Source organism: Musa acuminata, chromosome BXJ2-5 (genome assembly GCF_036884655.1).
Source record: "Musa acuminata AAA Group cultivar baxijiao chromosome BXJ2-5, Cavendish_Baxijiao_AAA, whole genome shotgun sequence".
NCBI lineage: Eukaryota > Viridiplantae > Streptophyta > Magnoliopsida > Zingiberales > Musaceae > Musa > Musa acuminata.
The window spans coordinates 37,715,470-37,737,500 of NC_088342.1; the positions used below are offsets into that span (position 1 = coordinate 37,715,470).

Sequence of the window (22,031 nt, forward strand, 5' to 3'; positions counted from 1 at the left end):
CATAAAATATATTTCACTAGAGTACTAATGAGAACAGAACTATTCATTCACACTTGAATTTAGCCAACCATTTCATTTCAAACAGACTGAAACAGCAGTCAGGTCCTGATTATAATGTGCCAGTTGAAATATCTTACACGAATTCTTCTGTGTTAAAAAAAAAAAACTTAACAAAGAGGGTCATAATTGGGCCATTTAATGAATTCACTCCCAACAGAAGGCAGCTGCAAGAAAACAAAAACATAGAGTTCTTGTTCTACATATCTATCCTATACAACACTATATTTCACTCGATGCATTCTGTCTCAACTGCCATCACTTGTGGCATAAGCTCTTCTGCTAGCAACTGGCTCTCAGTCCCTGGGGAGATGGAGCGACATAACAAGCATCGAGAATCCAAGAGAAGGTCAAGGCGAAACTAGCCTGAAGACTGATGCTGATGAATTGGAAGCTCATGCACTCATTCTTTGCAGCTTCCCAGAAATTGCTTCTCTTGCATGGACACCCTGCTTGGCTTGTTGGACATATGCATGAGCCAATCCCAAGATCTTATCAAGTTTGCATCACACATTTTCCTCATCCAAGCTTGCTGAATGTGGGCAGTAAGTCCTGGAAGAAGAAAACAAACCAATCTATAAGCAGAGAAGCTAGCAAGTGATAGATAAGTGTCTGGCTAAAGCATTTTTTTCTGGGAACAGAGCCCAGGAAAGCAGACCATATTCCTGCTGTCGAGCTTCCTTGAGATCAGCATCATCTGGTGTGTCCATGATTTTCTCCACAGATATTTGATCGAGTAATGCAGGATTACACCAAACAGGTAGCAACCACAACAAATTAGGAAGGTATAATCACAGAACAGGTTTGCCAAGAGGGAGAAATTCACGTCTAAAATCATACTGCATTTAAATTAAAAAAAAAAACCTGTAAGTAGTATTTCATAAACTTCAATTTCCAGGGTAACCAAAGGCAAAAGCTGACACCCTTTGATAACCTGAAGCTGATGTGGAGGAGCCACAATGCAGAATTTTATTTATTCTTTGCACAACCAATTTTTTTCAATATACATTATTTGTTAGAGCAAACAAACAATTATGCTACAATAATAAATTCTTAAAAAGAAGAAATTATGAAGTTCTAAGTTTATTGCTTTAAAGCGAACTACAGAATTGTAAATGGCTATTAATTAGTTAGTTCTTTAATTCAACGATGCAAGTTTTCAAAAAAGAAATAAAGAAACAAAGAAATAATAATTGGCAACTAACATTGATATAAAAAGCAGTTATGGAATTCAGAGTTTGCAAGCCATTACTGGTTACACTGCACACTCATCATTGAATTCAGAATGGAAAATGTTGGAAAACCATGTAAAAACTAGATTTAGATCAGCTTTACTTATACTGTAAATTGTGGCATCCGACCACTAATTTGATGCTTCTTAAAGACCAGGTTGCACCAAAAAAAGATTAAAATATTTAAATACAAAAGGGTGGTCCATCTTAAATATCTCGTTCAAAGAGTACATTGGGAATTGTCTACAGAAGAAAAAGCAACAAAAGGATGGAAACTACTTGAGGGCATACAAGCCCTTGAGAAATGTTCCGACTTGATAGCCATGGGGGCACTTCACAAATTTTACTAGCCCAAGTGCATGAAAGAGACGCATGGTGTTCACCTTCTACCACAGGTAACTAGCTATCAGTAGTTTCCTATGACAAGTGATTTATTAAGTTATTCTTAATTGAGTACTTCGATTAGTGCAAATACATATTGTCACGGACAAATCTGTACAAGGGGTGTCCGATATAGTGTTTGTGTATGCCCGTATCTTTCAATTTTGTTAATGCTTTACACAACATGTAGAGGACTTGCGATAAGCTTAGCAGCCCCATTTTGGTGGCTTTTGTGGTCATTTTAGTCTTATAAACTCAGATTGTATTCAGTCATCGCACAAAGGCAAAACTATCCAAAAACAAGCCATCCAAGTAGTCATTTTAGGGGTTTTCTAGCTCCATTAAGTAGTGCGGAATGTCAACCAATACAACACCCTGAAGCTACCTAGGTGGCACATGGCTAGATGGTCCTTTGGGGTATTGTCTAAGGTTGGTTTGTTGCCTTGTCCCGTAGCAATATCATGTGGGCACTTGTGGGAACTTTTGGCTACGGCAGACTATCTTAGACCCTTTTGTCACGAACGGCGGTCGTCGCGCACCCACAACAACTCCATTCAATGAACCGTTCGTCACTCTCATCTACATGTACAGCTACTTGGCAGCCTGTTTTGCCTTGGTTTTGAGTCATTTTGCTTGTAAAAATGTAAGTTCGAACAAGTTGCAGCGCTACAAAGCAACCGCTCACCGAACCGAGCAAAACAGCCCCAAAACAGCTCCGTTTTCGTGTGCCGCGGGCTGTTTTCTGCAGCCCGCCTCCGCTCACCAAACGGTCAGCCATCTCAGCCCCTTTGAACCCCCCGGGTGGCACAGGGCTGGATGGGGCTTCAGTATAGTGTTGGACGTTGAACAACCTTTCGCAAGTTCGCACGTTACCTTGACAGGAACTTGTTATCGCGCCCGGCACCCGATGAGCAGCTGTTTGTGGACTTACAGCTGTTCATTCAACCCTCTAAAGTCCTTGTTTTCCCCCTCTCCCTCTTTTCTCTTGTGCACGCAAGGTGCTCGCTGAATTGCTTGTAAAGCTTCCGCTTTTCGCGAGACGTCGGGACTTGTCCGTCGCTCGTTCTTTCGAACTAATCAACTTTCTCTTTTATAAGTCCTTTGGGACCTGCGAGAGGTTGCAAGTGGGCTGATCTTTGCGGAGCAATATCGCAAGGGCGAAGCGCAACTTAGGCAACGCAAGCTAAGTTCGCGTTTTTGCCGCAAGGGTGCCTCGCGACTTAGGCAACACAAGCTAAGTTCGCGTCTTGGCCGCAAAGGTGCCTCACGCCTTAGGCAATTCCAGCTAAGGCCGTGACACTTTGTTGCGTGACCGTTCAGAGGTTATAAAGTTTATATTTATAATTTGTATTATCTATCAAGTGTTTACTAAAATATCTGCTTGTGGGATTTCGAATTAAATGCTTCCTCTAACCCATCTTCTCTTTTGTAAGTTCTTACAGGACCAGAAGAGATTTCGAGAAAGCTAACATTTTGTTGACGAACACGCAACGGTGCCACACGACTTATGCAAAATTAGCTAAATCTGTGACATATGGTATCAAAGCGGGACAAGCACACTTAGAAACTCTTGGCATACAAACGTGGGGACCTAGCGGGACTACGCTGAGGCCAGCTAGCACGCATGACCATTTGAGGGAAATGAGCGTAGGGATGTAGGAAAAGGAGTTATTCAAAGGAGCGAGCATCCAAGATTGACATTCAAATGAATGACCAAGCCTTCACGTGAGAGGCATCACAAGGACAGGGGAACTGGGAAGAATGCGTAGCGCACAAAGGCTGGGATAGCACTACAGCTCAATGTTGGCAACCAAACTTGATGATGCTCAAGGCAAGCGGGGCACTTGGCAAAGGATGAGACCATGCAAAGAGGGATAAGTTGCTCAGCGACTGAAAGAGTAGTGTAAAGCTCACAAAGGTGAGGGAAATTGCTAACTCGAATAATTCGATACTCATACAAGGGCCTATATGTGAACAATGGTCTGCTCGTGGCCATCTCAAAGCGATCGAAACTCAACGCCATAAAGCATAGAAACTTTCACTTCGACATAAGAAGGATACATCCGTAGGAGGTTGACATGTGTAGTAAGTTAAGTCTTAAGGGGCACAATAGAGGCTATATTAGCAAAGAGTCATAATCTAGCAAGTGCATTAACGGTGGCAAAACAATGCACAATTTGTTCAAAAAGATAGAGTAGTCCATGGGGACAGTGGTCTCCGAAACTTCTAGAGGGAAGAATGTGAAGCGGAAAGTTGCTCCAACGAGACAGATATCCGGGAGGGATAGTCTCGATTCTCCAAAGGGAGACTCATATGCAACGAACCACATATGTTGAGAAGTGTACCTCAAGACGACAGGTCCATAAAGCTCAATGGACTGCGCAAGCAACGAGAGGTCATCACATGATCTCACATGAGGTAATGTGTTGTTGGACGTAGTGTAAGATCAAGTGAGGGAGCGACCCTAGGCAACACCAAACGAAGGCACACTTAGAGACGATGTGGAGATCGAACTCAACGAGGGGCTGACCCATAAAAAGGTGGGCACGAGGGCCCCTATCAATTCAATACAAAGCGAGGAATAAAGCAACTTAGGTGGAATTTGGTGAAGTACCCAAATCGCATGAAGGAAGTCGACATAGAAGACGAAACATGGAGCAGAGGCACGAAACTTTTCTAGGACAGAGGTCAAGGACATGAGCTCTTGCAGAGGGAAGAACGAGATCATATCATTCTATGGGTCCCTCGTTCTGATAAAGCAAACTCATCTTGTATGGTGCCAAAATTGAAGGGAGCTTCGAGCCATATACACCTTATCTTAGAGAAGCAATTGATAGAGGGACTAAGGTGACTCAACTTATGGAGAAATTAGGGTTATAAGGTCTTGACACGGGACAAGAGGACACAGAAATAGGTACTCTTGAAGAATATACCACAGTGTTGTTATTCGAGTTATCGTAAATGATATTGTGCGCAGCGAAGATTATGTTGGGGCAAGGGCCTAGGATCTAGACAATGGTACATCAATTTTAGCAAAGTCGGTGGACTTCGAGAGCTACCAAGCGACAGACTGTTCTAGAGTTGTGCTTCGTCTATGTATCACTCAAGAGCAAGTGGGCAAAGGTCGATTGTCAAAAAAGCAAACACAATTAGAGGGTGGAGGCCCTGCGATGTGTCGGTAGAGGCCACATATTGGAGAGATCATAGTCCAAGTTCATCCTACAAAGATCAAAATGTAATAGAGATGTCACCAAAAGCCGACATGGTGCAGTAGATCATGGTGGAATAGTTCGAGGCAATACAACACATACGAGAGGAGTCCCGTAAGGGACTTGATCATATAGAGGTATGATTAGGAGCTACTAGGAGGTCCACTTCGGTGAGTAACATGACAAAAGGGCTATGGATTCAGGGAGTGAATGCTATGATACCATAGAAGCAAGTCTTCTATGCATACATCAAATTTTGCATATGATGAAAACCTCGGTTATTAGTATATGGGGGCTATGTACCACCGAGGAGGATTCCGAGTGCAAGTACCAATGAGTCTCATGGGGTGGTCTTGATTATACAGAGGTATGATCAGGGCGATTGGAGAGTTGGACTACTTGAGAGCTCAAATTCGCTTAAGGGAGCCCGACAAGTTGGAGGACGAGGTCAAGCGAGCAAATGTTGCTACTAAGGAAATAAATGAGAACAGAATCCACGTGAGCCCTACAATATGAGGGCAAAGGCCATGCATGGGAGTTGCAGTCTGTCTTTCCATCGATCAAGGAGAATTGCTCAGGGAACATAGAGGTGTTGAAGCAGGTAGTCAAAATGGGTAAGAAAACAACGAGTCTACAAGTACTTAGCTACTTAAAACCAAGCGTCAGTTATAATGGAGGTGGACTTAGAGGAGTGCTATAGTGTCGCAAAGGTGGATCTACCAATCGTAAAGAAAAGGACGCAAATGCAAAACAATGGATAGTAGGACCATGGGCATGGTAGCACCATTGTACCACAGAAGCGAAACTTTTATTGAGTCATCGATCATTTGTTCTCATGGAGGGAGAGTGCATGGTTATAAAAGGGGGCCGAGAAGGTGAAGATTATAGAGGTAAATTCCAAATACCGAGACAACACAAAAGGGAAGAGGCCAAGGAACTTCGTAAGACCAGTGTCGACGGGCTTCTCGTCAAAATAGCCAAAAGTTTATAGAGGCAAATTCCAAATACCGAGACAACACAAAAGGGAAGAGGCCAAGGAACTTCGTAAGACCAGTGTCGACGGGCTTCTCGTCAAAATAGCCAAAAGTGGGGGATTTTGAGTTGATACAGAAGTGCTCAACCAATGAACAAAGTAGACAGTACACGGTGTTGTACCTTTCTACTCAAAAGAATAGGCGACGAAAATGATGAAGAAGATGATACAATCCCAAAGATAACCAAAATTATCGGAGACTTACTCCAAGTTGGGACAAAATTTTGCTCTTTTTGGTTAAAACTTCTTGCATTCCAGAAGTTTAATAACAATGAGGAGGCAAATTGCAGTAACTAGCTCAATGCAATGAATGCAAACACTTCAGGTGCTTCAAAAGTATGAGCAAAGCGCAAGTGAAGGCTAGTAACCAGCTTGATGCATTAAGTACAACCCTCAAGAAGACGAGCGAAACCAAATAATCTTTACCTTCTCAATTCTTAAGAGAATGAGCAAAACCGAGTACTACAGTTCTTTTATTTATCCAGTAGCAGAGCTCTGCACATGTTCAAAGACCCTTTGAGGAGACTTAGCATAAGACAACAGTTGTTAAATCCTCACCAATAGTGATCGATTCTACTAAAAGTAGATTGTTCACTTCATTTCCCAAAAAAATATCAAGCGAAAGTGGAAGTGATGTGAACTTACTTGGAGGCGACAACTAAGTAGAAGAGAAATTGATGGACAAATTTTCTGAAGAAAATATCTCAAAAACTTCAAAGTCTGTGAGGCGATGGTCATTAAAGCTCCAACAAGCATTCACCCAATTCAAGCAATACAAGATGTTTAAAAAGCTGACACATAAGGAAGGTCTTTTCTTTCATTTAAGGGATCCGCAAAAACCAGAAAAAATCAAGACAACTCGACCGACCCCACACCAATCAAAGTCACTAGTGAATTGAAACAACATTAGCGAATCAAAGTTTGACTACTCAACAACAGTGGCGAATAGCAACTCAAAGTCGAGGGAGATACGTTGTAGCTAAAGCAAAAGATTAAAGATTTAACAAAGACTAGGAAATGTAGCGTCCGTAAAGGCTTCAATGAGCACGTTGAAGGAATAAGTGGAGGAGTGTCACAGACAAATCTGTACAAAGGGTGTTTGATGTAATGTTTGTGTATGTCGGTATCTTTTAGTTTTGTTCATGTTTTGCACAATATGTAGAGGACTTGCAGTAGGCTTGGCAACCCCTCTTTGGTTGGCTTTTGTGGCCATTTTAGTCCTATAAATACAGGTTGTGTGCAATTATCACACATAGGCAAAAATGCTCAAGAACAAGCTATCTAGATAGCCATTTTTGGGGTTTTCTAACTTTGCAGAGTGGTGCAGAGTGTCAACCAATACAGCACCCTAAAGCTACCCGGACGGCACATGGCTGGATAGACCTTTGGGTTATTGTCTAGGAATGATTCGTTGTCTTGTTCTGTAATAATATCATATGGGCACTTGTAGGAACTTTTGGCCATGGCAAACCACCTTAAATCATTTATCGCGTGACTATTCAAAGCTTGTTAAGTCTATGTTTATCATTTGCATTGCCTTTTAAGTGCTTGCTGAAACATCTACTTATGGAATACTAAGTTAAATGTTTCCTCTAACTCATCTTCTCTTTTGTAGGTCCTTATAGGACCATGAGAGATTTCGGAGAAGCTGACCTTTTGCGGACGAACAAGCAAAGGTACTGCACAATTTTAACAAAACCAACTAAGTTCGTGACATTACAGTGATACACTAGTACAATTATTAAATCGTCCACATGCCCCATCATGATGATCCAAGAAAACCAAACTTCACTGTGTAACACTGCTAGTCAATTTGAAGTCGACAAATATACAACTTCATGATGCTCATTTTACATGATCTAGCAAGTTCGACAATTTAAAACAATAAGAGTCTTAAATTCACACTTTCCAGGTCACAAGCACAAAAAAATGCCACAATAATCAGGACATAATTCAACACAAAAGCAAACACAAATTGGAATGTTCACTACATCCAAATGGTACACATGACATGGAGTAAAATACATGAATGAGCACAAATTGTTCAAAGTCAAGAGTTAATACCTTCATTGCTCCAGGAACAACACCTGATCAAAGTTTTCTAGGCACTGTCTCTTACAACTTTGCAATTCCAATTCCCCTGAGTTGGCCTTGTTATCATTGACTGAAACTAATTTTATTAAGAACATTTGTTTTTCACTATACTCAATTAGCCCAAACTTCTTTCTTTAGGAAACCCCCTCACCAGATTCTGATTCTGTCAAAGCATAATGTTGCAATTTCTCGTTGAACAACACCTGTGGATCCTTCTCAATCAGAGTCCCATCCTCCCTGTAAGCATCCTTTAGAAACACAGCCCAATTCATCTCGGTGCCTGCAAGATAAAATGCTCGAGGTTGCTTCAATAGCATCGGGTAAGTATGCTTCGTGAGGTTGAATTCCTCCTTGAACTCCACAATGTGATGAATCCACGCCCTCTTCTCCAAAGTCAGGCTCAAAAATTCATGGATCACACCGACCCGATACTTCTCCGCTTCCACTGTCCACGGCTGCAGGCCTGAACAATCTGAATAAGGCGACACCAAGGGTAGTGTAGTCAGAGAATTCAGCCTCCTCTCGTCGTCCTCCTGCAAAGGTAACGCCTTTCCGTGGCGGATGGGGAACTTGAATGTTCGACGGACCCGGGCTTCATCAGGGACGAAGTCCCTCTCGAGGGCACTGACCGCGAGGGCTGGATCCCATTCAACGAGCTCGAGCACATGGCAACCGTCTTTAGGATCCACGGCGACTCGGAAGTAGTCGGGGTACTTATGGACGCGATCACGGAAGTCATCAGGGAGGCCGAAGAGGAGGCGGCAGTGGTGGAGCTTGGCGAGGGGGATGCGGCGTCCGGCGGACATCATGAGGAGTTTGCGGACGGTGGTAACCCGGGTGGACTCCATGGCGTCCATGAGTACGAGCTCCTCGGCGATGAGGGAATCCATGAGCGGGGTGAAGGCGAGGAGAGGTTTGGAGTCCGGCGGGAGGCGGGGAAGGTGGAGAAGGAGCGGGTGGCGTGCAGCGAAGCGGGAGACCTTGCGACCACGAGGAAAACCGAGCTCTCGGTGGAGCTTGCCGGCGTCAGCGAGGGGGATGCAGTGGCCGGGTAGGCGAGAGAGATAGCACTTAGTGCGGGAGATGAAGCGGAGGGCGGCGTCGAGGCGAACGACCGCTTCGAAGTCGGGAAGGCGGCGGCCAGCATCCCTCTGGATGGGAGCGACGCGAGGGCTCTGGAGCTTCTTGCGAAGCTTCTTCCGGCGCCGGCAGTTGAGGAAGGGGAGGCCCGAGGCGGCGGTAGCGGGGGTGGCTCCATCGGGGAGGGAGGAGGAGGTGGAGAGAGCAGAAGTAGAGAGATGGTGTCGGGGGAGAAGAAGGGCGGGCAGCCGCTTGGCGGCGGAGAAGAGCTGCGACATCGCCGCCGCCTCGCCTTCGGGTTCGGCTCTCGGAGGAGGTCGTCACGGTTCTGTATACGTCACCACCTATATAGTTGTAGTGGTCGCAAGCAGCTGCGATGCACAACGGAATATTATTTTCGTTAATACAACTTAATATTTGATCATATATTTTGTTGGATTTTATTTATTATAGATATTTCAAATTCTTTAAGTAGTGGAAGTCAAGAGTAGCCCACGATATAAGTTTTGCAGCTATTATTTTGTTGAAATTTTAAGTTTTCACTTTTTTTTTTTCGTTCCCTTTTTTTTATTTTTTTTTCTCTCATAATATCTTTATTTTTTAAAAGATGAGATTATTTTGTAACTTCTACTCCTTTGAGATTACTCTCTCTCTCTCTCTCTCTCTCTCGTGGTATCTTTATTTTCTAAACTATGAGATTACTTTCTCTCATAGTATTTTTATTCTCCCATAGTGAACAGTCTTAGTATCCTTATCCTCGTTGTTACTATGCCTCACATCTTTGCTCCATTAATCAATCATCGATGTTGTAGAGGGGAAAGAGACAATCACGATATGGCTTCCCTTCTTTCTTTCCTCGAATGATCATCCGTTACTTTGATAGGCCAGAGGAGAGAGAAGACCTCTTTTCCTTTTATCAAGGTCGATGACAAGAATACTGAGATAGAGGTCAGGCCTTTAGCTATTTACTGATGTCTTGACAAAAATGAACAAGAGTAAGCACGAAGAGATTAAGGCAATAGCTTACGAGGCGAAGGATGAGGATCATATTATTTTTTTATAAAAATAAAAAAAATACTACGTGTGAATAAATAAAAAAAACATTCTACGAGTAAAAGTAAAAAACCTTTTAGCTTTCTTTTGAAAAATTTACCCTTAATATATTAAAGTCAATTATTGGGAAAACATAAAATGAGTATCTTTAACAAACCTTTTAAGTATCATTTCTCGGAAAAAGAACCAAATGTCTTATAATTCATCAAGAACTATTCAAACCTTTGTATAAATTACTTTATAAAACCTCAAAAGTTAGAGTTCCATTGATGATTAAAGTTAGTAAAAACTCAAAATAATGGAAGCTCAATTACAACATTTTTTAACACAATTAAATATTTTAAGTATTGAGATCAACAAAAAATAAATAAACATGATTAGAGGTAGTTTATTACGTTTTCCGTTTTTTAGCACCAAAAGAAATAAAAGGACTTGCTTAATGATTTCAGCTAAATCTCTATTTTTAGAGTTTTTTTAACAAAACCAGACACCAAACAAATGTACATAATATTTTAACCATCATTAAGTTGGGGATGCACATAAACTCAAATAAGATGATATATATGACATAATATTTTTTTCTTTTTTGCCTATGCTGGCTAAATGACAGAAATCCAATTGAAAGGATTAAGAAACAATAGTTGGATGAATGCAATCAGATCAGTCTCTTTTCATCAATCACAGGTTTGACGGATGAAGCTAATCAGAGAATTGATAGATATTGAAACAATAAAAAATGTCAATATGGTTTTTCTTTTGCTCTTTCTCTTTCTCAAAGCTATAACCATTCAATAGTCACATAGATGAGATCTACAGGTAGAAAGAAAAAAAGTGCTGCTTAATGAAATATTAAATGAGAGAAAGAATTAGAATTGTTGCTGAATCATATATACTGCAGCATCATTCCTGAACCAGTATGTTTCTTCCAACACAATGTCTGGCTTCATCTTCTTTATCTTTATAAGGAACATGGTGAACTCGGCTTATGCCTTCTGATGCAGATTTATAATGTAACCACATAGCCAATGGAACCTTGTGGTTCCGCAGGAATAGCATTTGCTGAAAATTCTTTGCCTCACCACGTTTTCTATTCTTTCTTCTGATTCCACCTACCATGATGACATTTTACGGAAAACATTATCGACAAATAACAAATGTTTTATCCTCTGCAAAACTGCTGTAGTTGTGTGAGCTACTGTTGTTTCCTGAAATACGGCTTCTGACAAACTAGGAGCTTCTCGTCACTGCTTCTGTCAAGCTCGATCAGGCGGGCATCCCATCTCAGTTGTGTGGTCATGGATCTAGCAGTTTCGATGAGAAGCGCTGTGTCACGAATTATCACCCAGCCCTGCATTGTGCCAGCAATAGTATCAGATTTAGTACAAGTTTAATTATTATAATCAAAACTTACGAATAGCTTACAACTGAACCAACTAGAGCTAGACATGGAGAAAGTTTCTGAGAAGGCACTTTGTTATAATACAGAATCCATTATCATTGGGTCATTACAACATCTCAGAACAAATGATATTTGAGAGCATGTTTAAGTTTTCCTTCTCTAAAATTAGAAGAGTTACACTATACAGCATTCTTATGAGCTCCCTAAATTGAACCATTCCATAATCAACAAACAACGTAAACAATATAAAGACACTAGCTGTGCATTATGAGATGTTTTTCCCATCCTCTCTGATCCATCATTTACCAACATAAAAAAATTTTATCACCGATACCGAGTTATTCTAGAAAAATCTCAAAATCATGATATGCTATTACTTTTCCCCACATCAGATGACCATGACAAAAGACCTTGGATACCTGTATGGGATGGAAGAATATGGCATAGCCCACGTCATGTATCATCAAGAGCTACTGGAGAGAAGCGGCATTGGGATTGCTAACAAAGTCAATCTAGGTGTTTATGATTAAAGTTTGTCTTGGTGTGACCATATACTGATGACAGTGTCAGAGATGGTTGCTAGGCTATGAGAATGCTAGGGTTTAATGAGGAATGAGAAGTATCTGAAGACTAGCATGTCACACGTGCTTTGTCTCATGATTATACAAAAAATTAATATCGATTTCAGATGTCAGTTCTTATAAATTGGAATTTGGCCTAAAATCATAGCCACACTGGTATAGGCAGGCCAGAGGCTTGTATATGTCAAGCTGATGACAACCATCAAAGTCCAACATAAAATCCTAGCGAAGGAAAATAAGCAGAAGAGTTGTCCTGTTTGTCTAAAAGATAGTCAGCAGAAAGGTTTAACTTGGTGTTTAAAATATTAGATTATTCTAATACAAAGTACAATTACAATTGGAAATTGCCTTGAGAAAATAGCAAAACATTTTACAAGAGTAACAAGAAAAAAAAACAACAGCACAAACAGAATACTGGCAAACTGACATACAATGTAACAACTAAATGATTATTTGAAAATAACATAACCACCACTAGGATACAACAAGGAGAAATGAGACAACCTGCAATGATGAATAGTTGAATCCATGTATTTTAGTAATGCTTTTCTTAACAATGCAGAGCTTGTCAAGATAAATTAACTTGTTATTTGAAACAAAATGGTCATTTCACATGATTACAGAAGTTTGCAACCACTAATAAGTAACTCATTTTCTTAAAAATATGTCCTTCGACCAATTCATCACTTGAACTAAAAGGTCCATAAAGAAGAATATGCAGCAAATCTAGAATAGAGTTAGCAGGTCTGATACAAAAACTATAATAAATTAATCTATTTTCTGACTTTAACTTCACTGAGGATAATGAAACTTCTTGTTCAGTTATGTCCTTGATTTCCAACATTCTAGTGAAAGGACAAATTGCAGTGGTTAAATATGATACCATGATTAATCCCGGACTCATACACCTCCAAGAATGCTAGTAAAACAATTACCATGGATGAGGAAGCGAGGAAGTCAATTAGTGAATAACTTTTACGTCCTGCCACAAACTTGGGGTTGTTGGCACTAGCTATGTTGTGAGGTGTTTCTTTATTTAAATAGAATCAAGGTACCTATGACTCATCAATGAAAAAAAAATTTTATCTTTCCCCATCCAATCCACAAAGAGTTAGAGATTGCTGATATTTGAGAACAGAAATCCACAATACAAATTTTCTTATCAATCAAACCAAAGGTTGCCCCAAACTTGAATGACACCCACAAAGACCATAGGCATTAATAATGTCACAGTATGTTAATTGAATTTCTGGAATTTGGGAAAAAATCTGGAGAAAATATTCTATCCTGAAAATGTTGCAATCTGGGTATCAATATCTTTTAGCATATAAAAGGTGCACAAAAAAATAAGATGTTTTGTACCTCAGGTCGTAGAATGCGATCAATCTCTAAGAATATGTCAAGCATGGAGCACCTTTGCTTTTGATGAGTCCCGAGAGATAGCAATCCTTCAGCATGGACCATATCATAGGTCCTTGGATATGTTGGAAATGCTTCACACCTTATCAAATATCGGATTCTTAATTAGATAACTAAAGCTCTTGAAAAGATACAGCAAGTGAACAGCTATGCTAGAGATTGAATAATGAATATACCAGGGGTAACCAACTACAATTCCAATGATCAGCATGGTAAAATAGACAGAATACGAAGTTATACTAAGTTAAGTATAGAACTCCATGTTTAGGATGCAGCCTTATGATGCCCAAGCCATGAGGCTTAACTATGCAGGATCAACTACAGGAGTGAATGCTAAAAAGGAAAGGGAGTTAGAGAAGCAGTCAGGTGAGAGTGATTAATATTAACACAATTACTGGAACATAAAGAAATTAACAGGTCTAAATTTCCGGCTAAGAGATATATGGAAACACATACTGAACAATTTTGATTATTAAGGAACATTAAGAGGTCTTGAATTCTACAATGATGGAACATGAATCAATCTTGATTTTCTTACAATGAAACAAGATGGCAAAAAAGTGCACTATCGGATGATATAAATGAAAACTAACATAATAGAACTGTGTTTTGCCCTAAAATATTTTGTAATTTAAAACCTCATCATTAGATCTAGAGGAAATAAAAATGCTTTTGTGGCATATTTGCATCAATACATGCAGATATCAGTCAAGATGTATGGGTGAGGCAGCAACAAATGTAAAAGGGGATATCAGTGGGCGTACACATACCAATCATGTCGAACACCAACAAAGCCCCTGTCAAAAATCATAGGAAGATAATTGGGGCTATTCGTGGGCACCACATTCATCACCCACACAGATTTCCCAGCATCCAATAAAGCAGCATTAAAACCACCAAAATGAGCATTCATGTCAAGGACATTTCTTAGCATGTTAAAAGGTGGAGAGGGGTCCTCATCACCAGGTCTCTTTGGATGATCTGAGAATATAAGTGGTGAAAGAAGTGACCAATAATTATGAACCACTGACTTCCAACTAGCAGCATCCTCGGCAAAGTCCTCAGGATGTACACCTGCTAAGAAACTGTGTTAGAGAAATATTTGAAAATGGATGATGAGATGATAACGATATTGTTACAGCAATCTTGTATACACACACGCAATTTGTGCATGCACGAGTTGCATGCACGTGAGGATCATGGATACATTCATTCACTAGCTGGATTTTGTATTTACCATATATACCAAGTTCAGTTGAACTCAAGGCAACTCGAGAGGGCCAAGGTGTACGGCTCTCGATGGAAATCCATCGCTGACTCCCCATCCCTGATATGCAGGGATTTAGTGGTTGGTAATATGGAGATTCAACATCGTGGCTTCTATCACAAACTGCAGGGCCCGCCTTCCTGTAAAAAAGTAAAAGTTGTTTAATGCATATAATTGGGATAATAAAACAATTGCTGTATAAAGGATCACAGTTAGCTTGCCCCTGTGGAATCATAATATGGGAGATATAACAAGAAAGGATATGAACTAGGGTTTGATACCGAGAAGTGTAACATTTCTTTTTGCATGTCTTCTTCCATACAATTGTTTCATCTTGTTGTGACAAAATGTCCCAGCAAAGATTTTCGGCAAAATCATGAATCATTGACCACTTCTTTTGATTTTCTTTATCACGTAAAGATCTGTGAGTATTCATTTGTGAAGTCCAGACAAAATAACCTCCAGGTCTTAGAAGTCTATCAACTTCAAGTAAGAAAATACCATCTGCCATGATATCAGAATTTTAGTATCCATAATCCATTGCCTAAAGAAAAGCTTAATGAACTTCTGAAGATATAAGAACAACTGATTTCCTACTACTTTTAATTTCAACACCAAAAAAACATTAATATTTTTTGATACCTTAGAAATATAAACTTTAGTTGGTAGTTTAGCTTAGATTTAGCATATGATTATATCAACTTACTAAGATATGCTCAAGAGAAACTACTTAAATGAACAAGGAGAATATGAAAATCACATATAAATTAGAAAATAAGTGTATTCTTTTCACATCCCAGCCAAAGAAAGCATATATACTGTTATATTAAAGAGTATGAGATACGAATGTCATAAATTTCTATGCGACACACATCTAAAAGTAACTAACAAGCTGCAACTTGCCGTCAATTAGACTGAAATCTATGGACTTTTGAAGGGTAGTTACCAGTTCCCTCAAGCTTAAATGTGTCAAATTTTAGCATTCAACCTTAGGATTCCAGATAATGGTGCAATCCAATTGTGTTTTTGGTTACTTGCAATTTACATAGGTCCTACATTCCTCCTTGTGCATGATATAATTGTTGTACCTTCTCTTACCACTTAGCTAATACATCAACCTTCTTGAGAATTGTATAATATGTCCTACAATCCCAATGTTTGTAAAGTTCCTTATTCATAAAGATCTGTTCTTGGATCCAGCGCTAGTGAAACATGTCAGCATTCTCATCATTTTTGCCATTCTTATAGCTATCAGGAAAAAAAATGAAGAGGAAATTCTTTTTGGTACTGATCATAGTCCTCAAAAACCAAGAAACTCAACTTGACCTAGTCCTCAATGAATCCAGGACTCAGTCTTGGAAATTGGAGAAGCTGATATATAAATTTCTATAAGGTTCTTGTAAAGAAATTATGAAATACTATTACTCAAGCCATTATAATTTCCTAAGCTAACATGTACAATAAATAACTCATATCTTTGGTGCTTTAAAATTTTGAATATTGATCTCACACCGGTGCCTGGCCAGACTGGTGTGGTTCTTGCATGTACCAGTATGGATTCGGTAAAGATCAGCATATCAACACATGATATACTGCCATACCAATCGGTGTCAAGAAGAGGGGAGGAGGAAGAAGAGAAGGAGAAGGAGAAGAGGATAAGTATCAAAAGGGCAGCGGTGGCAGCAAGCAGGAGGCAGTGCGAGCAATGGGTGGCACGAGAGGCAGTGACAAGCAAGGATTGGACAATAGGACGAGAGAGAGAGAGAGAGAGAGAGAGAGAGAGAGAGCTGTTTTACTACAGCAAGAACTGCCGAGGTCAAACATTTTAGGTTTTAAATTAAAAAATGATAATCATCAAATCTGAAAGGAAAAGGAATATATGCTACTTCTGAAAATAATGTTTGGTACAGGATTATTTGGACGAGATTTTGAACCATGCTTTGGTGAACAAATCACATCACACAATAATAACATTTACAAAATAAATCTCTATTTTGTAAGTTATTGTAATCTTTAACGAACTATGATTATCATGATTAACACTATTGCCAAATGACTATAATTATGTGAGTTTGATAGGCCACAGACCACTAGGAGGAAGGATACAAATAATAGAAGGTGGATGATGAAAGAATTTCATATTAACAATGTAAAAAATATCAGTTTGTCAAACTTAAACAATGAAAAGAATAGAAGATGAACAGTGGCAGAGGGAAGTGTGCCAAGGACGGTCAGCACCAGGGTTGGACAACAATAAGGCCAATATAACTTAACAGCATAATCACAGAGTGGGATGTCATCAAGTTGGTTTATCGAATCACAAGATGAGACAATGAAAAGAATAGAAGATGAACAGTGGTAGAGGGAAGTGTGCTAAGTATGGTCAGCACCAGGGTAGGACAACAATAAGGCCAATATAACTTAAAAGCATAATCACAGAGTGGGATGTCATCAAGTTGGTTTAGCGGATCACAAGATGAGTGGCTATGGATGTGAGAAAGAGGAAGCAGAAAAACAAGTGAATATATGCAATTTTTACCAGCAAGAAACCATTTTTTTTTGTCCATCGACCACTCCAGATGATAAAATTCATGCACCTACCTTCATTATCTGTTTAACAATGAAGACATTAAGTTCTTATACCAAAAGTTTATGGAAACATGATCAAAATTGTACAGAAGATGCAGCATTATCCTATTTATGTAGCAAAGAAAATCATCATCCTTATAAATTGTTCTCAGATTATCAGAATGGAAGTTTAGTTCTTATAATGTCCTTTTCAAACATATTTGTGTTAAATGAGCTGATAATGCCACACCTGCTTAAATGTTGTTGCCATGTTCTGTTTGATAAATGGTTTATTATGATACAGTAGTTTGTTTGAAATGGACTGCTTCAAGCTGACTCCTGTAAAATTTTAGAGAAAAAGAAAGGAAAAGAAAATACATGAGGTTACCAGTAATTCTTAAGTAGGCAAATATTACTAACCGTTTTTCTCCCACTCAATCCCACATCTTGCACAGTGCAACATATCAAAGGAAAGGTATGGATATGGCAACTGTCTTGATGAAAAAGAACCAATCATAGCAGGAATGCCTCTCTCAAGGGTGAGTTGAACTTGACTACCTGATGCCTCATAATTTGCAATGCACATGGTCAATAACTGCTTTGAGAAGAGATGTGCTCCAAAACTACCAAAACCACAGCCTATATCTAGGACAGTTCTTACCTGGAACAATTCAGTCAAAACTAATATGTAATTAATACTTAAATGGATAGTTATAGCAAGAAGACTAAATGCTACATAACCACAATAAACAAGAACAATTTAGTATCAGAACACTAAATTAAATATCAAAACAGGGTGAGGGTTGAAGACAAATGTCATTCAACTAATGCAGGTATTCTGAGCTGATTTATCTCAAATTTAAGCTAGAAGTTATTAACGGAGGAATCTGGAAAAAAAAATGTGCACTTTCGTTTAATGAAAACAATGACAAGAAAGAGAGAATCTAATGAACATTGTAAATTATGACTGTAAATTTACCCTTCAGATAGTCGCACTTGTACAAAATCATAATTTGATAACTACAGAGGACATAATAAAGATACAGAATGGTAAAGGAGTTAGCACCACTTTGAAAATGTTAAAGCTATGATAGCCTAAAGTCTCTTAAAATTTGACTCCAAAACCCATGGAGAAATTATATAACTTGAAGAGAGAGATACAATTGTCCTTGGAAAGAAAGAATCCTCTGCATAATGTTTTAAGTTGGAAAGAAAGTATCATATGTATGAAACTCTATGATCTTTTGGAAAAACAATTAACTTCGTCTTATCTTGGGAGTATTTAACATTTTGTATCTGAACTGGGATGAATAGTAACTAATAGTTAAAATGACCTTAACAGCACAATAATCAAGTAACATAATAGTCAGCTGTTACGAAGCATGAAATTGCACTGACCCCAGCCTCAATGAAATTAGATTCATTTGGCAATCCAATCATCTCTGCTATCTGATGTGTATAATCTTCTACACCATCAACCATGAAGGAGTCGGATCGGAAAGAGATATGATCTTCCTCCACCATCATCCTAGCAATAAACAGATAATTAGTCACACGTATTAAATGGAATGTAGTGATAATTAAGACAAATTATGGAAAATACAATAATAATAATAGCCATCCTACCTCTTAGTTAAGCTCCCAGAGGAGAACTCCTGTCCTGTGATCTTGACATTCGCCTTCCATATGAAGTCCCTCCCGCTTGGCCACCTCAGTGGAATTCTATAGTTCGTCGGAGGAAGAATCAAACAACCCTTCTCAGAATCGCGTACGCATTTTCTTTCATGCTTAGTCGGAACCGCCGAATCTACCAAATCAAAACTCTCCGAGACATTGTAATAACAAGGGACAAAATTCTCATACTCAGGCGGGCAGAATTCCAACTCATTCAGCCGCGCGATTCCTAGCGACAGCTCCCCGATCTCTGCGAGATCGGCAACGACCTGTTCCTGGAGCTGTCGATAGCCATGATAGACGTTGCCTCGAGCGGAGGTGGAGATAGAGATAGCCCAATAGAGCGAACCGAAGAGTGCAAGGACGGTAATGGCAACTAGACCCAGCTTGAGGAGGGCAAAAATAAGGCTTTGCCGGCTTCGATTTGTTCCGGCGGGGCTTCCCGCCTCATGGTCGTGCCCATTCTCCGCGAAATCCTTCGCCTGGTAGCTCGAATCAAAAGGGTCACGGCATGCGCCACCGCTGCCCCTTCCGCCGCCAGAAAAACCACGGTAGAGTGGCCTCGACATTGCTCTATTCCCTTCAGCAAAATCAAGATTTCGCCAGAAGATATACTTACACAGATCCAGAAAATGCCATTCCCTTCCACCTAGGAGCAGAACAATGTGCATGTGAATGAGGATTGCGAGGAGAGGAGAATACAGAACGAAGAGATTAGCCGGCCATGCATCAAAAAACCGACATTGATAGGCACGGAATAATACAGCAACAAAGATGGAATAGGAAACAGAGCTTTCATAAAGGGTGATTCCCCTACCTCACTTCGAGTTCAGAAAAGTACGCAAGATCGCATCTTGGCTCCTATTTTCTATTGTTCGATGGCGCCCATCGGTGGATCGGAGATAACGGGAAAACAACGCCACAGGCAGAAAACAATTCAAGGAGGCAACTTTACCGCAGGAGCTGTCGCGAAAACGAGAGGGAGTGCCGAAAAATCCAAGCTTCCTCGGAACGAAGATCTCAGAGGCTCTGCCTCCACGCGCATTTCACCGTCATCGTAGAATCTCTTGCTTCTTCCATATGGGCCTCTTTCTTCCTCCTCTCCGCCAAACAAATGGCGAGAACAGCGTGGAAAGGGACAGAAAGATCACTCCGCGTTCGTTCTCCCTCGCTCAATCACTGCTGCACTCGTCTCTCTCTCTCTCTCACGGGCCTCTCCCATCGGCCAATGAGATCCGCGCACTAATATAATGACGAGAACATAATAATAATAATAATAATAGAAGAAATATATATATATATATATGTATATATATATATAGCTCATTTTGTGATCTTACTCGAGAGAATAAGAGAAAGTGTAGGAATTATATGAGCAAAATTACTTTAAAGAAACATTTGCAGCAATTTAGATGAAGAATTTACTCGAAATGAAAATAATTATATTGGCTTGAAGGGTGTTTGTTGAGGTGTAATCATAAAGCTAATAAAGTGGATGATCGGATAGGGTCAGTAAGTGGCACCCCACCCTCTCCCTCTCCTCCTCCTTCTCCTTCTCCTTCTCATTGTAGATGATGAGATTGGTTACTGTGGCCGCGAGTTCGGGCGGATTTGTGGCATGAAAGATTGCACACTTGAATGCATTGGATTTCTTCTCGATCTCGATGGTAGTATTCATGAACGACAAGCATCTATCTTACAGCATCGATTTGGATGTGCCCACTGCAAATGAAACAAACAAAATTAGTTTATTCTCTCTAAAAGGGTCTACATTGATAGGATTGATGTGGATGAACCCAGAAATCACATGAACCAGATTTGTATGTCAGGTATCGAGGTCTAAACAGCAAGATGGTCTCGTTTGAGATGCATGACATGGTTTTAGGAAAAGATTTTTTTGGGTAAGCTGAAATGAAGTCTCACATTTGAATTTTAATGGTGATGGTGATATCAACATAAAATGATTTAATAAAATTTGGATGAGTTTTTTTAGCATGGAAACAAGATTTTTAGCTTTCAACATACATATCGATATATCGGTACATCTATATCTTAAAAAGATAAAAAAAAAAATTTATTTTACTACTTATATTATATATAAAACTTGATTTATTATTATTAAAAAATATTGTTAACGTCTCCATCAATCACACGAAAGAGATTTGTATATTGAAGTCTAAATAGCAAGATGGAATAGTGATAGCAATATAAAATGATTTAACAAATTTTGTTTAATTTTTTTTAGCATGATAATAAGATTTTTAATTTCAGACATCAAAATAATTTTGACATATCATACAACTTGATTTATTGCTGCTTGTATTATATGTATAACTTGATTTTATAATGATTCCCAACCAGGAGCCAAAGTCAAGTAAATATGTACTATTTCAGTAAAAGGAGTAAAAAAAAAAAAAGATAAAACAAAGTTGCATTGAACAAATGACATGATGGCTCAAATACAATTCACAAAGTGCTTATTGTAAAGTTGGCAGTGACAATTATGAAAGGAGATGTGCTGTCACAATGCTAAGAGAATGATAGTGAATCAATTCAGGGAGGTCTCTTTTATTTTTGTTCTTTGCTAGAGCTTCTTGAGCTTAGCCAAAGTTTGTCTGCCTTGGCTCATCAATGCCTCATTCTAGATATGTTCCATACCTCATTGCTAAAGCTGAAGGAGATCATTCAAAACTAGCACACCTAGTGACAGCAATTAATAACTTCTTCACAATAGAGGTGTCAATGGACAGCTACATAAACCCTACACTTTGCATGATAGGGTGTTTTGGTTTTGGGGTGTCAATGGGGACACTACCTTGAGAAGATCTCAAAAATTAAGACTTCATGACCCTTGCAAGCTTTATAGCCTTTCACAGTTGATTCCAATGTATGAAAAAAAAAAGAAAGGATATTAATGCCATCAAATAAATAAAATAAATGAATAGACTTACTAAATTTTCACCTAATGACATGATGGCCCAAGT

General features: G+C 39.4%; 2 protein-coding genes across 6 annotated transcripts; both read right to left on the bottom strand.

Annotated features, from left to right (window-relative positions):
- Nucleotides 1-46: 46 nt before the first annotated feature.
- Nucleotides 47-9,419, bottom strand: LOC103974093 (protein WHAT'S THIS FACTOR 1 homolog, chloroplastic). Of its 4 annotated transcripts, none has more exons than XM_065109255.1 (3): nt 7,977-9,419; nt 716-896; nt 47-609 (listed from the first exon to the last, which is right to left on the bottom strand). In XM_065109255.1, exon 1 carries the CDS (start codon nt 9,362-9,364, stop codon nt 8,141-8,143), a length of 1,224 nt encoding a protein of 407 aa, XP_064965327.1. In that variant the 5' UTR covers nt 9,365-9,419; the 3' UTR covers nt 47-609; nt 716-896; nt 7,977-8,140. The 4 variants fall into 4 exon arrangements, with proteins under 4 accessions (XP_064965327.1, XP_064965329.1, XP_064965328.1 ...); XM_065109257.1 differs by having other exon boundaries at nt 716-991; XM_065109256.1 differs by having other exon boundaries at nt 716-997.
- A 1,457-nt stretch (nt 9,420-10,876) lies between these two features.
- Nucleotides 10,877-20,253, bottom strand: LOC103974092 (probable pectin methyltransferase QUA2). 2 transcript variants are annotated; one of them, XM_065109260.1, is made up of 9 exons: nt 20,003-20,253; nt 19,000-19,696; nt 18,772-18,901; nt 17,794-18,034; nt 15,087-15,309; nt 14,776-14,945; nt 14,309-14,612; nt 13,482-13,620; nt 10,877-11,487 (listed from the first exon to the last, which is right to left on the bottom strand). In XM_065109260.1, exons 2-9 carry the CDS (start codon nt 19,614-19,616, stop codon nt 11,332-11,334), a joined length of 1,980 nt encoding a protein of 659 aa, XP_064965332.1. In that variant the 5' UTR covers nt 19,617-19,696; nt 20,003-20,253; the 3' UTR covers nt 10,877-11,331. The 2 variants fall into 2 exon arrangements, with proteins under 2 accessions (XP_064965332.1, XP_009387117.2); XM_009388842.3 differs by having other exon boundaries at nt 19,865-20,253.
- Nucleotides 20,254-22,031: the final 1,778 nt, after the last annotated feature.